The sequence below is a fragment of the Empidonax traillii genome, unplaced genomic scaffold (assembly GCF_003031625.1).
Source record: "Empidonax traillii isolate 1590-97213 ecotype Southwest subspecies unplaced genomic scaffold, ASM303162v1 scaffold196:size3368384, whole genome shotgun sequence".
Lineage (NCBI taxonomy): Eukaryota > Metazoa > Chordata > Aves > Passeriformes > Tyrannidae > Empidonax > Empidonax traillii.
The window spans coordinates 733,547-749,007 of NW_020955389.1; the positions used below are offsets into that span (position 1 = coordinate 733,547).

The 15,461-nt window shown below is 40.8% G+C and overlaps 1 protein-coding gene across 1 annotated transcript; it reads right to left on the reverse strand.

Annotated features, from left to right (window-relative positions):
- Positions 1-319: 319 nt before the first annotated feature.
- CUNH6orf62 (chromosome unknown C6orf62 homolog) lies at positions 320-8,010 on the reverse strand. The gene is made up of 5 exons (XM_027886863.1): positions 5,765-8,010; positions 3,690-3,866; positions 2,991-3,113; positions 2,112-2,246; positions 320-1,609 (listed from the first exon to the last, which is right to left on the reverse strand). The coding sequence occupies exons 1-5, from the start codon at positions 5,891-5,893 to the stop codon at positions 1,484-1,486; spliced, it is 690 nt and encodes a 229-aa protein (XP_027742664.1). The 5' UTR covers positions 5,894-8,010; the 3' UTR covers positions 320-1,483.
- Positions 8,011-15,461: the final 7,451 nt, after the last annotated feature.

Here is a 15,461-nt window from a genome sequence, read left to right on the forward strand (position 1 = left end):
ATGGCTTCTATGAAAGTGAAGCTGAAGCTCCCATGTGATGTGTTTCTAGGGTGCTTCAGATTAACCTGTAAGAACTTGTAAATGAAGAAGTAAAAATACCCATGTACCAACACAACAGTATGCCAAGTAATTCCATTATTTCTGGCAAGTACTTTAAAAACTTAGAGCCCACAAAGAAGAACACCTTTGCCATTAATCTTTGCTTATCTTCATAAACATTTTACAGTCTGTACATTTTCAGTGTTTGCAACGGGGGATGCTATTAAGACCTAAGACATTATTGAAATTCAATTCACAGGATTTTCATAAATAAACCCAGTCATCTTTCACCTAATTTATTTAAATTCCAATTTTTTTTCCAATTCCAAACAAAAGCTAAATACAAGTTTTAAACAGGTAAGCACTAGTTTTATCCAAAGGGAGCAGGCTTATGCAGTTTTATTCCAGTAAAGTACTCAACCTTTAAGCAGAGCCTTCTTTGTCATCAAAACTATACAGTAGTCTTCCTTTTATAATTGCACAATCTTAAAGTGTTCTGCCAGAACCAACTTTTGACACTCCAAACACTATTTTACATTGGTTTATAATGTCTATTCCAAAAGAAAAAAAAAAAACCTCGATGGGTTTTCCATAAGAAATGTTTTAGAAACCAGTATTTCCTGCACAGTTCACCTGCAAGTTTACAAGTCTCAACTCTCAAGAAAAAATAATCCTCTACCAACATTGTTTCTGCAGCTATTATTTTACCTTTTTTGAGCTGCTTTAGCAACTTCAGACTCCAGGTCTGCCTCATCTGTATAAATGCATCCAACTCAAAGAATACCTTCATACAGTTATACAGCAACTTGGGGAAAGAGATCCAAACCAAAAGTGCCAGTAAACTTAGACATGGCCAAGCAAAACAAAAGAGGCAAAAAATGCCTACACATTAAATGAGATGCATTTTCTTTTTAAGAAAGATTTCTTTCCCACATTTATGTCCTATTGTAATAAACACTTTTTCGTTCATTAAAACAAGTGATAGTGCTCTTCGATACAATCATTAATAGCAAAGCTATAAGGCTTTTATACCCGTTACATTCACTTCTCACCCTCCAAATACTGATGGTTAACATTGTAGATGTTAGGGGGCATGACCAGCACAAATGGGAACACCACCACAAATGATCACCTTGTGCTTTCGGATACATTTGTTTCAATGTACAGTCCCTTCATTTCACATTTTAGCAAGATGCTGATGCAGTGCAGAAGTGTGCAGAGCATCCTTTCTTTCACAAGGTCCATGCAGAAAACATCTAAAAAAAAAAATTGCAAAGTTCTGAGATACAAATGATTAAAAAAATCCAGGATGATCAAGTTTCACAATGTACAGTGTTCTGAACATGAGTCCATTTTCTTCTAAATTCTGAAAGAATAAAGTGGTGAGGAAAGTGAAAATCCACTGCTGCACTCTGTGATCTTCCCCATTTTGCTGGCCAGTACCTTACTCTGGCATGTAAGGACAGAGGTGATCCTCTATGGTACCAACCGTCCAGTGAGTGAGCTGCTCCTGTGGCAGGTACAGGCAGATGCTGCATAACTTGAAGATTGTAGCTTTGTTTTTTGGAGTCTAGAGGCAAAGAAAACCCAGAGACAAGCTATTAAACCTAAAAGTTAACTCAGGACTAATAGGCAGACCCCACAGACATTTAAAATTCACTGTTTCATACATATAAACAGCCCGAACTTAAAATTAGTCTGCAACCTCTAATGAATAAAATGTTTTTGCTATTCTGTTCATTCTTCACTTGAATAATTTCTGTATTATCATCCAAATCAAAACAATGTTTTCATTTTTCCAGAACAGTTCTAGGTATATTTTAGAACTTATTTAATTTTTAATACAAAAACATTAATTCTATGTGAATGCATGTGGGGCCCATAGTTAGTTTTTGCATGTATGAATCCTATTTATAGCATAAGTTTCCTCTGAAACTGCCAAAACACAATCATGAATGCATGATCAATTTTTCCACTTGAGTATTTTCCAACAAAATCACTGATGTTCCCAAGTAGAAAAAGCTTTTTATGATTAAAACACACTTGTTAAGGTGAGGACAAAAGAAGCTTACCTGCAAGTGCTGTCTGTCAATGAAGAGAAACACTGACTGGTTAGGGTTGTTGACAACAATTCCAGTCTTGTCCTTTCGGCTCAGAACATGCAGAAACTGTTTTTCATAGTCACCGTGATGAAATTCAAACTTGGCCTACATGGTGTGAGGGAGGGGAGTAAAATATTTATTAAGATAAAGCTCATGTAACATATTAATTTCTTTCAATCTGGGGCTTTACAATCACTTTAGTTTCTTTCCTTTTCTGATCTATGAAAAGCAGAAATTGGGGACCAGAGCAACGACATACTTGAGTCTTGGCACCATTTAAAGAATTCCCGAGTTTCATTCTACCAACACTGACATTACTCATTGCAATGACATATTCAAGGCACAACACTTCAAAGGTACAACTCTAACTGCAGATATAATACCCAATTTACCTTGTTGTTGTAGCAGAACATCCCTGTGCATCAAATTCTAGGGAAAATTATAATGCAAAGGTTCCATCCATCTCAGACCCTCTTTCATCCAACCAAATACAGCAACATAGGATGCTCACAGAACCTTAATGACACCATCATATTTACACAAAGATTTACTTGTACTAAGAGGCTAACCCACTTCTACAAATACAAGCACACTGTGTGCATTTCTACATACACACTGTTTGCAAAGGTCCTTTGGAAGCTTGAATTTTGGAAGGACTAATATAACAGTGCATAAAGACAGGAGGCAGAATTTGGCATTCAAAACACTGACTTCTTTATAAATAAAAATAGCATACTTTCTAATACCCACAGCAGTCACATACCTTATCAGCTTACTGGTTAAGGAGAGCACTTATCCTCCCCTCTGGGAGTGAGTTACTTATTGAAGTTAAAAACCCAAACCAAATACCTGAACAGGCCTAAAGGGTTCATCAGATCCCTTCCACCGAGAAAACAGGAGACAGACTATCTTTTCAATATCATTGCGAGGCCATAGAATGAAGTCCATCTCCTGGGTACAGCCGATCACATCCTGTGAATGGTAAAATTCTGTATTTATATTCCCTTCAATAATCAAAGACCGAGATAAGCAACTTATTTATACAGGCACGTAATTTAGAGGTGGTACTTATTATGAGTATTAGTCATAGCACAACTATAGTCTCCATTGCCTTCCACTGAATTTTAGTATCAGTAGCCAGTTAATGTAAATTACAAATTTAAGAAAACATTAGCAAAGACTGCCTACCTTCCAATAAAGCTACCTTTCATAAAGCAAACCCACTTAGTTGTACAACAGGAGCACTGTAAGAATTATAAACACATGCCTACTAAAAAACAAAGAAGGCAAGAAGATACAATTCCCAAGGCATGTCTCTGAATGAGACAAATGAAAGATAAAGCTTAAGCACTGTATATTTAAACTGTTTTAAAACACATATGCTCTTGTTACCCTTCAAACTAGACCCCATAAACACAAGGCTGAAGAACCCTCATGTTGCAAATGTGTTGAGAAGATAAAAAAAAGGCAGGACTAGCCTTAAGATTCCCTAAGAAAAGCACAAGTGTTGAAAAACTCAGATTCAGCAAGTGTAAAACGAAGACCTACCCTGCGCATAGACTGGTAGCGGGGTGCATGGAGCTGTACTACATCCTTCTGCAGAAGCTCTAAGGAACTTTCCAAAGAATAGCTGGAATCCCGCACACCTCTCAGGATATTTTCTTCATAATTATTGGTCATGACTGGTATCACTTCAGACACTTCAAAAAGCGCTGACTTTTTCTTCTTAAAAAAAAAAAAAAAAAAAAAAAATCACAACTTACATAAAGACTTCAATCCTTTCTCTATAAAGGTATAAAGATCACATCACACAGGTTAGGACTTTGACACAAACCACACTAAAATTTACATGCAAATATTTATAAATGAAACTGAATCAGATCAACAACTTTTTATAAAAGTTGAACACATTTTTGTAGTCTTAAAAGATTTGCATACTAATCTTGGAAACATTAAAGCTGTATCTAAACATTAATAGAATTTCTGCTTCATCAAGTAGAGTACCTGACTTTGGGCTGACCAAGAGCCCTGTGCAAGCTTCTCTTTGCCAATCAAGTAATACCTTTTTTCCCTCCTTTTCAATTTTTTATAGTTGGCCTTTTATGAAAAGTGAAGACTTTCAATGCTACATTTGGTGACAGGAGGTGATTGAGATCCCATCTGAAGTTAGCTATAAACTATAATCCTCTCAAGGAAGGACTATTTTAATTTGCTAAGTAACTTCTGTACTCACTACAAATATTGCAGTATCTCAAGCAAGGACAAAACATCATGAGAACGTGAAATAAGTTTTTGCTGTACATAAAATCACCTGAAGTTGTATTTCTGTTTCTAACAGTTTTCTTACAGCTTATGAGAAATCCTGACCTACTTAAGAGCTACATAACAGACAAAGTATATTTTACCAAATAATGTTCCACTCCCCCCTCATCAGAACAAACATAGCAGGCAACTATTTGCTGACCAAGCTAACCTCAACTCCTACTTAAAGCAATCTGGTATGGGATGGACATCTTCAAGTTCATTGTGATATAAGCAAAGGAATTTGCAACAAATTTCTACAAAGCAGCCAAACAGTTGTATGAATGCTTCAACTAAAAGCGTTAAACTTGTGTCATCTAAGAAAATCTGTTGGCACTGCTTACAGTCATATCTGTATTACTATGAGTCAACACCTGGAAATTATATCCAAACATATCCACCTCTGCTTGCACTAGGACTGACTAACAAAAGCATATTGAACTCAGAAATTTTTAAAATTTTCAAAGCTTCTCAGGGATCATTCTTTATTAAAAACACATAATTATTACAGGGAATGCAAAAAAACTATACATTTGAGGGGATTAAACGATTCCAGTGCTCATCTACGTGCATCTCGTGTATTCTGTACTACGTGCATTTCGTGTATTATGCCATTTGCTTTTTTCTTCACTTCCTCATCATTGTTTCAGCGCACTCACTTCCTACAAGCACCTACTTTTCTTCACCATCTGTGGATGGAAACTCTCCTACAACTGTGGGTCTGTAGCTGGCTTTAGAAGTATCACCCGGCTCCCCACCCAGATGCACGGCATCCAGCGGCAGAGGCAGCCACGCAAATGGAGATTTCCGCTGTGCCCTCCCCGCTCCCTTTCAAAATGGTAGCAGCAGTTTCACATATGCGTGCGCACTTGGGCCATTTCCACATCCCATTTTGCAACTCCTCCCTTTAAATGCCAGGTATTCCCTTCTGCTTTCACCAGATAAAAGCAGTAACTCGGCGATCGCCCCAGCCAGCTCTCCCTTCACAACTCAACTGCTGACAGCCAACAATGGTGCAAGTGAGAGCCCAATTACAGTTAACAAGTTACAGTGTTAACATTGAAAAATATCTACCCAATGCAGAAGTTAACAAGTAACCATTTAATAAGGCACTGGCAGCCTCTGCGTTACAAAACTACAACATACAAAGAGCCGAAATCGCTCGTAAATATTATAGCAACTAGCGACTAAAGAAAAAAATGTTAAGAAGTCAATAGAATCTATCAAGGATAAAACATTTGATGCAATCAGACAGCAAGACTTTGCACAGCACACTTAATATGCAACAGGCAACACAGAGAGACACATTAAAACCAAGTTACCTTGTCTTTGAACACAAAGGCAATGTACATCTTGAAGTCAAACTGGTCAGCTAAAGATTCTTTTTTCTTTCTAAGCTGAGCACGAAGTCTGTTCAGAGCTTGTTTCTTCCGGGAGTTTGGGTCCCCCATTTTGTAATACAGGTGGTACTAAAGCCTTTGGAAACTGTCGCTAAACTATGGGCACCTTTTCGTAAGACTCAAGTACAACAGAAACAAGTCGTTTTGATTCCTGCTAATACGACTGAATAGATCAAACGCTAATGGAACCCAAAACCGCACCTCAGGCAATATTTTAAGAAAATGTCGTATTGGAGGGGTCAGGAAACAAAGTGAGTAGTTGTCCAGCCATGGCTGGAGAAGAGGTTTTACAATAAACCAAGAAAAAAACACGAAGAATTTTGAAGACAAAAATTTGAACAGTTTAGCCGCAGGAATAATGGGGTAAGAATGAAAAAAAAAAAAAAAACAAAGAAAAAAACAAGCCCCAAACAAATCTTATCACAATTTATGTGTACAATAAAAAGCAACTGGCACAAGCCCAATCCATGGGGGGGTACTTTTGCTCTGCTTACAAAAAAAAAAATCCCGAAGCTGAAATTACAAATTGCGTTTTACCCCAGCCAGATTCATGACTCTACTGATTATTATTCTCAGCCTTCCACTATTGCTATGTTGCCCGTCTTTTTCTTTAGAATTATTACACTTGGTGGAGAGCAGAGAAAAGGGTGCAAAGGAAGAGTGCACAACCCGGGAAGTATGACATTTCTCTGCCAACAACAACAAAATCAGCTACAGACAACACAGCGCTGGTTCGCAGGGGAGCAAAGAGAAAAGACAGCGGAGTCATTTCTAACTTCATCCTGCTCATCATTGCCCTGAGGCTACTGCTGCCAAAGAGGAGAGGGATCATGATGGCCATTGACAAGGGGCGGACAGGGGTTCGAAGGACAGTATTATCTCACCTAGAGACTAAAACCCGAATCGGTGCCCCAAACCCGGGCTCCCTAACACTGGGAAAGCCCTACATCCCCCGACACCTCATACACTCCCTGGGCTGCTGATCCCCCGGGGATCCTTCTCTCTCTCTCTCTCTCTGCGGCTGCGAGCACGGTCAGCCGAGGCTGTGCATGGCCGGCGCTCTTTGGCTCTCCCTTCGGCCCCTCTCAGCAAACAGGGCGACAGCGCCCGGGGCGGCGGGACACCCACAGCAGCACCGCGTCTCTCCCCTCTCACTTCATGGCCACGACTCGGAAAACATGGAGTGCTTTGTTTTTGTTTTTTTTTTTGCTCCTGCTTTTCAGTGTGAAAATTTTTTTTGCGAGGTTTGTTCAACTGCAAATCTGCGTTGCAATTTTAAACCTCTAAAACACCCTCCCCTGCCCTTCAAAAAAAAAAAAAAAAAAAATCAAATCCCCAATTATCAGGTTATTTTCTTCCTCTCTCCAGACATTTTTTTTTTCCCCCACCACAGGTGTTTAATTAGTCGGGGTTAAAAAGTTTTTAGGTTAAGCAATTCGTCGGACCAGGTTAAGAAGAGCAGGGGGAAAAAGTATTCCCCTCCCTTCTCTGTCTGGAGAGAAAGGAGAAGAAAGAAAGGAAAACCAAAATCAAAACAAAAGGAACCCCTCCCGAAACCTTCCCCCCCCCAGTTAAGCAAGAGACTGAAAGGCTCCGACGAGAGCCCGGGGCCGTGGCCGCTCTCTACCCGCAGCCGGCGGGCGCAGGAGGAGCAGTGGAGGAGGAGGAGGCGGCGGCGCTGCTGGCAGCACGGAGAGGAGCCATGTCAAGATAAAGCCACGAAGCCGCGGAGCCCCCCCATCCCTGCCGCAGGGGACACGGTGACCGGGCCGCCCGCTCTGCCGCCGCTCGGCCCCGACCTGGTCCCCATAGTCTAGCTCAGCGCCCCGGGTCCGGGGAGTGGGGAAATGGTGGCGGAGAGCGGAAGAGGAGAAGGAGGAAGAGGCGAAGGCGGCGGTGGAACGAGGAGGAGGACGCAGTCCCTGCGCTAGCGGCTCCTACGGAGGAGGGCGGAGGGCATAGAAATCCCGGAGAGGCGGTGGAGGAGTACGCGTACGGCCGGGAGAAGGATAGAAGGGCTGAGGAGAGTAGCTCTTCGCCCAGGCGTCCTCGGAGGCGACGGCAGGAGCGGACGGGAGGGTGCGGGAGCGCCTGTGCCTCGGCACGGAGCGAGCGCCAAGCGAACCTGCGCAGCCACCACCGACCCCTCAAAATGGCAGCGCCTGAGTCACACAGGCGCCGCCCTGACCGCTCTGCAAGCGCGTACCAAGTGCCTGCGTCTCTGGGGGGGAAATCGTGTGCTGGCTGCAGAAGAGTTCAGCCTCCGTGGCCACGGGCAAGCCTTTTCGGAAAAGGCAGGAAGGAGAGTACGACACCGATTCGGAGCATCTCCGAGCCTTCACCACGCCAGGAATCTGGGCCCTACTTCTATGCTCTTCCCTCCCTCCCTTCCCCCTCCCCATCACTCCTCGTGTAACTGCCCGCGGGCCAAGTACCCGGATGGGGCTGCTCAACGCTGCTCTCGGAGGGGGAGGGCAGGGCAGGGCAGGGAGGGGAGGGGAGGCAAAGGGGGAGGGAGGGAACACCTTCCCCTCCCTTCCCCTGCCCCGAGGTGGTATCGGCCTGGGCCAGCCCGCCTTCCTGTATCCCCGATAAACGCCTGTTTCCCAAATTCCGTCAGCCTGTCCCGAATTCCGTCACCTTAAGGGAATACCTCAACTTGTTTCAGCCTTAAGCGTGGTGATGTTATGGGTCTTGTAGTGGCCCATCTTGTGTAATTTCGTCCATCACACGCCCGCAAAGTAAAACTGTAAATAAAACAACAGTAAAAGTCCAACGTGTATTTGAAGCTGAAATGGCGATGGGCTCATCCCCAGCACTGACCTTGCCTACGCACAACCCAGCCCCTGTGTGACAGTCCATGTTCCTCTGTGGTGGACATAGCACTTCCCAAGGAAGCTGGCTACGGTTTATAAATAAGTAATTGCTGTTCCAGAGACGCAAACCCAATCCTTTGAGAGAAGTAAACGTTTTTATTTCTGCACTACAAGGACAGGCTTACACCTAGAATGGAAGCAATGGAAGCGAAGTGAGGACGCAAATTGCTGCAATCTGTGCTCTCCCTGTCAGAAGGCCCAGGGCAAGAAGGCAGAACTGCCGTGTCAGCACTGGGCCTCAGTGCCTGCTGGCCCACCCTTCGTACCTTCCTTCAGGCGTGCCAGGGAAAGCCTCATTGTCCAACATTACCCAGACTGGAGGTGCCAGGGAGCCAAGGGGGTGGTGACTTGCTGGTGTGTGGCTATAGCGAGGCACAGGCTGCCAGGGTGGGTGAAGGCATCTCTGCCACCTTTCCCTGGAAGCTGGCACCTGTGACTCACCGGAACGGCAACGATATTACAAAGATTACAGGCAGAAGACAAGTGCAGGCACTGTTCTCTCCCATTTGATTGTGTTTCAAAGCCCATGCAGCATTGGCAGTGGCACTCTTTCAGTAACTCCAACAGATTTCAGTCGTTTTTCCCCCAGTCGCTGCTCTTACTCATCTCTGCTGGTTCCCTGCGTTCTCTCCTGACCTTCTTATTAGTTATTTCCCTATAGCACACCTTTCCTTTACACTCTTCCCCTGGGACACCTCTCTCTTGCTTGTCTTGTATGTAGCAGTTGTGTTTCAGTCCTTGGACCTTATTGTCTTTCCCCCTGGCAATAGTCAGGCCCTCTGATGTGAACACACTATCTTGTCTCCCCTGCCATGGGCATTGCCCACAACATTCCTCTGTTGTCTGAACAAGAACAGAGTAAAACAGATAATTTTTACCTACTTATAGATTGCTTTTCACTCCTAATGGCAATGCCTATTGAGAATAACCTTTTATTTGGAGGTAAAAAAGCAAGGCAGCTAAATAGGAGGATAACATTAGCTCTGCACTGCTTGGGCTATTTCAAAATGCCAGAGTTTTTTAACTATAACATCAGTCTGTCCTTAACAAGAGCAGCGTTTAGATAACTGCTTTTCCAGCCAGTTTTTTCCAGTTTTGTTTTCCATACTGCCCCGTACGACATTTTGTGCTGCAGTCTTGTGCCCACTGCTATTTTAAGCCATGACTCACACTTGGCCTGTGACCCTCTTTGTGCCGGCACAGCGGATGCAAAGAAGGCTCGGCACAGCAGCGCTGCTTGACGTGGGGATTGCCCCAGCACAGAAGGCCCTCGGAGGGAACTGGCACCTTGCCTGCCTGTGGAGGAGAAAGGAAGGAGTTTTCTTCCAGCCCAGTAACTCCAGCTGCCCTTCTGAATGCAGGGATGTAGTCACAAGGGATCGGGTAGCTGCCCAGCCCCAGGATGAAGAATGCATTCAAAAAATTTTGCCAAAATTCTGGCATGAGAACAATCTTTCTTCTGGAGGACTTTCTAGAAGAGCTATGAGGAGAGGAATACATATATTTAGAATATATATATATATGCATATATATATATATGTAGAGGAAGCAGGAGATCAAGTACAAAGTATTACGTGTTAAGCAGCCACCAGCTGTCTTTTGCAAACTCAGGCTACTCAAATCCTTCCACAGCCTTTCAGAAGGGGATGAGGAGCTGAAATCACTGCAGATTCCTTTTGTAAAGATTGCTGCTCCTCCTTATATAGTCAACTACCTCTCTTACCAAGCTCAGTGAAGATTTTTTTTTGGCTCATTGGCTAGTAAAGGTATCCTGACAATGTTTACACAAATGAGTACTTCAACCAACCCAAGTATGTTTATTATACATACATGTGCAGAAATATTTGCCATTAAAGCAATGAGTAATAGCTGAGTCTTGTCCTACTTTTATATAGTTGTGCTTCTTTTCCTCCATCATGCACAATGATGAAGCTCATATGGTAGAAGAATATCATCAGCTTATTTAAACATATTAAGTAACATCTCGTACTGAAGGGAGAGTTAAGGCTTAGCAAAATAAATATCTATGTGCTATTGATCCATAATTCTCTTGACTAGATAATTGTATATTATTGTTATGCTTCTTACTGGTTATGCAATGTTGTAGCATTTAAAAGACAAGCTTATGGACCTGAAAGCTGGTGTGTTTTTGCAATTATAACACTTTAATGACAGACTGCCTCTCTTGAAATCTAATTTAAAATAATATAAGATCTATCACTAAGAAGAGAGGAATGTGCATGGTATACAAAACAAACCTGACAAGTAGATTGTGGCAGTAGATGCAAAATATGTAATAGTTCTCTTTTTTTAGGCTTCAATCCCATTAGCACAGCAAAAATAGTGTTTCCTGCACATGTTAAATCCAGGCTGAGCAAAACAGTCAGTAGAGAGGGTCAGCTTCTGCTTGGTTAGCACAGCACAGACAAATCAGCTGGTGTCCTTGTGGCTTCCCCCCAGAGTGAGGAGGGCGATACCATACCAGGTAGCTGCAGTCCTGTTGTCTTTGAGGAGTCAGATGCATACAGACCTGTAGGGACTTGGGTCTCAGCAGCAGGGGGTGACACTCTCCAGCTGTCATCCTGGAGAAATACAGAACCAAGCAGCATGGGCAACACCCCATGTGAAGGTAGGAAAGACCTTGTCACAAAATTATATTCCTTGGGATAGAAAGTGAGTCATGTTTTGAGAAGCACTGCAAGTTCAAAATATGTCATTGCTGGTATATTTTTTCCTTGTCTGCTCTGAAAAACTTGCATTTTCTAGTCACTATGTTATAATTTCCTTGCTGTTTTCAGTTAAATAAAACACTCAGTTACATAATAGCTTGTGGGTTTGTTTCTCTAAATTAAAAAAGATTGGTAACTTTATAGAAATATCTTTTTGGTTTGTGGGGTTTTTTTCTAAAATGTGTGTAATTCAGAGTCTAATTCCTGTTTTCAGAATTAAATGTTTACTCACAAGTTTGTAGGCAAAATTGTACTCTAATGCCTCTGCTCTTAATTTCTGGCTTAATAATAAGATACTTAAAAATTAATTATTCTTAATTAATAATTAGTTTTTAACAGAGTGTAGCAAATTGGTATGGATGTTACAGACATAGCTAGGAAGGGATGAGAGAGATTCTGTTATCTTTCTGTTTATACTTTCCACACATATTGTACTGGCTGTAAATGTTAGAAGAAGTAACAGCCCTGAAGCTGCTTGCTTCAAAAACAGTACTCTGATTAATTCAGTGCCAAATATTTATGCACCAGACAAAAATAAATTAGTATTCTTTGTAAATTCAAACAAGACAAATTAGGTGGTAATTAAAACTTTCATATATTTCAGAATATAATAATTAACTCTTTTCTGCCTTCAGAGAAAACATTGGTTTCTAAGGCATAACAGGAATGCTTTTGTGTAAAGAAATGTCAGCGTTTAATGCATACAACACTCTTTACATCATGTACTGAACAACTATGTATACACTTAGAATCACAGAATCATAGAATGGTTTGGGTTGTCCCAAAAGAAGAAGACTAACTCTATCCCAGCCAAAACCAGCACACCGCTGCACAGCTGTTGGTATGATATTAAGCTTCATTCACCACTTCCCTATGTCCCACTTTATAGTTGCAGGGTGCTGTGGTCATAAAATGGGACACATGTTTTTGAACATGTGAGGGGTATTGATCCTAAATTTTTGCTAAAGTTTAACTATTGTCTTGCTGGATTTGTTACATCTTAATAATTATGTGTCTGTGTGTATATATATACATACACACTTAAATACGCTTGATTATCTGTGTTCTCATTTTCTGCTTGTCCGGCTTGTGCTTTCCTGACATTTAGGAATATAACTAAAAGTAACTATAGGTTCTCAGTGCCTTTGCTGAGATGATGACTTCCCCAAACAAGATATCAAATCAAGTGCCACTTTTGAGTATGGTAATTATGATTTCTTTAATAGCTTGGCCATTTGTTTGGTGTAACAAATTCATGTCCTGTCTCTAAAACTTTGCATTTATTTTTAAAATGTCTGAAATATACATTAAAAACAAGGATCCCTGCCTGTACTTGGTACATATACCTGCAATTCAATTTCCATTGGACAAAGTATTTTGGTATCTGAAAGACTTTTGGCTCTTTTTCACTGTGCTGTGTCACCTTTAACTTATGTTTTCAGTTAGTGATGTACAAAATGCATTTGACTTTATTAGCCTGGTTTGTTCTATAATAAACAAAAATAATCATTTTCCGATGTAGGGTTTGTGTTTGTCAGCAGGTGCTTGCAAGAGTAAGGGTAAAATTTGAAACAACTTGTTCTATTTGTTCAGTCTGTAAAGAATATCTGTTTATTTTTAGTCAACAAATTTGGAAGTATTTTAGATTATTAAATCCTATCCTTTATAGAGAATGTTTAATTTTTAAATCTTAAGGCACTACATAAATGATGGTTTTTTTCAAGGTAAATCAATCGCTGAGAAGGTTAGGACCTAACAGTGTTTAAGGGATGTCTTAGTGACTCACAAGGTTCTTAACTAGGGAAGAAATCACTAGGTTAGATGTAGATATTTCTTTTAACCTTTCACCTCCAGAGCACTAAGGATCAGTATTCGCAGGACAATCTTTCATTCTAATACAAGAAAGTTGTGTACTCTCTGGAGATATTTAATCAATAGCAATTAATCAATAATTAATTGAAAACCGGCTTGCATTATGAATTATACCTGGACTGTGCTGTGTATATAATACTTTCTTTATGCAGAGTTTCATTAGCATGCAGCCATCCGTACTGATTAACCTAGGGAAAAGAAGGCAAATCTTTAATTTCTTTTCGGTAACACACGAAACACTCCTCTATACGATGAAACACCCCAGAAACAAGAGGCTGAGGGAGGAGAAGCATGATGCCACGCTGCCATCTACTGTCGCCCGGCGGATGGCTGGGAGCCCTTTCATCCCTCATATAAATATTGGACAGAAGGGCCAAGGGAACAGCAGAAAGGCACCGTAAGAACCACAGGTCTTGTTTATTGACTCAGAGAGCCCAAAGCCGGCCTTAGGTCTTCCTTTCCCTGACCTTGTTGCAGCGCTTGCACCCGGAGCAGGACTGAGAAGAGACATTCATGAGTGTCAGAGGCTCAGCACTGCACTGGCTCTCCTGGCCCTCTGCATGGTGGTGGTTCTCTGCATCTCAAAGAGTTACAGTTGTTTCTTACACTAAATACTAATAAATAGGAAAACACTTATGATATTTATGTAATAATATAACACACACAAAAAAATTGCAATGTTGTTTACCTATACTTAATGTAGCAGGTAGAAATAAAGAGTCCTTAAGCACCCTAGAGAGAGAACATTATCTGCACAGTAAAATAAAGGCCTTGGCAAAAGTCACAGTGTGACTGTCAAGAGGAAATACAGTTTTGTCAGCACTTGATTCACATAGCCAAGTCCAAACTCTGTGCAATGCTTAGGAAGTTTCCACACACTGGCATCTAAGCAAGACAGGACCCTTGAGTTGCTGGAGACCGAATCATGCTTTCCCACCTATTTCCATGTTCCCAGGTATGTGAAGTCGTCCAAGAAGCTTTTTTTTTTCCCCAGTTGTCATTTGCTATAAAATCTGATAACATTTATCAGTAGCAATGGAGTATAAAAGTTTTAAAAAGTACACATTCTCTGCTACCATGAATAATCTAACAAACTGGCTGAGCTCTATGGGAAACCTCGGGGTGTTTGCTTAGGCTCACTTGAAGTGCAAATAGTCATAAGTATTCATGACAGAGAGTTTTATTTTTTATGAAACAAGCTGAAATGCATTATATTGCACTCAATTTGAAGAAAAATATATTCTGCTGGCACTGGGCTGGCAGATTTTTGCATATAAAAATACTCTAATCCCTATTTAAATTTAACCTTGGGCCACCAAAATGGGAATTATTACAATAAAGTAATTTTTTTGGTGAGATTTTTATATAATTACACTGGTTTTACACAATTAAGACTATGAATAGGCTGCTAATAATAAACTCTGAGTGTTCTTTCTGAAACGGTGACAGGGTTCTTTACAACCCTTTCAAACTGAAGAAATTGAACTCAGAGACGTGGTGGTTCATAAGAGGACATGTTCTTCAGATGGATAAATTGAAGGAGTGGCAGCTTTGTAATAAACCTCCAGATTGTATGCCTCCAGCAAGGAACAAATTAAAAGGGAAAACAAACAGAACTGTCACATCAGAACTATCTCCCATTACCTTGGCCCTTTCCAATTACCAACATTTCTAAAAGCAGCTATTCCATTTCTGAACTGTGAATCCACTGGAAAACTTTTTGTGAATTAAACCTGAATTTTGAAAAGGTAATATTTGAGAAAGTTTTATTTGAAAACAAAGTATTTACAAAAATTGTATCACAGCCATAAAATACACACAGTGCATATAAATCTAAGCTTGCATCTAATTTCAATGTTTCATATGATGTTTTTATTGCATTTTTATATTTCTGTATAAAAATACATAAAATATAAACCCAGGAATGTTTTTATATTGTGTTTATGTACACATTACCTGTATCCAGATTTTTCTGGAAGGAGATTTAATGCTGGTAAGATTTTATGCATATATTTAACCAGAGTTTAGCATATCTACTAGTGTTTTGAAACATGGACATTTCAAATTTTCTTCCAGAATCCACAAGAATTAAACTAACTTAGGAGCATGAGCTTTGTTTTGGTAATGTAACAGAAAAATATT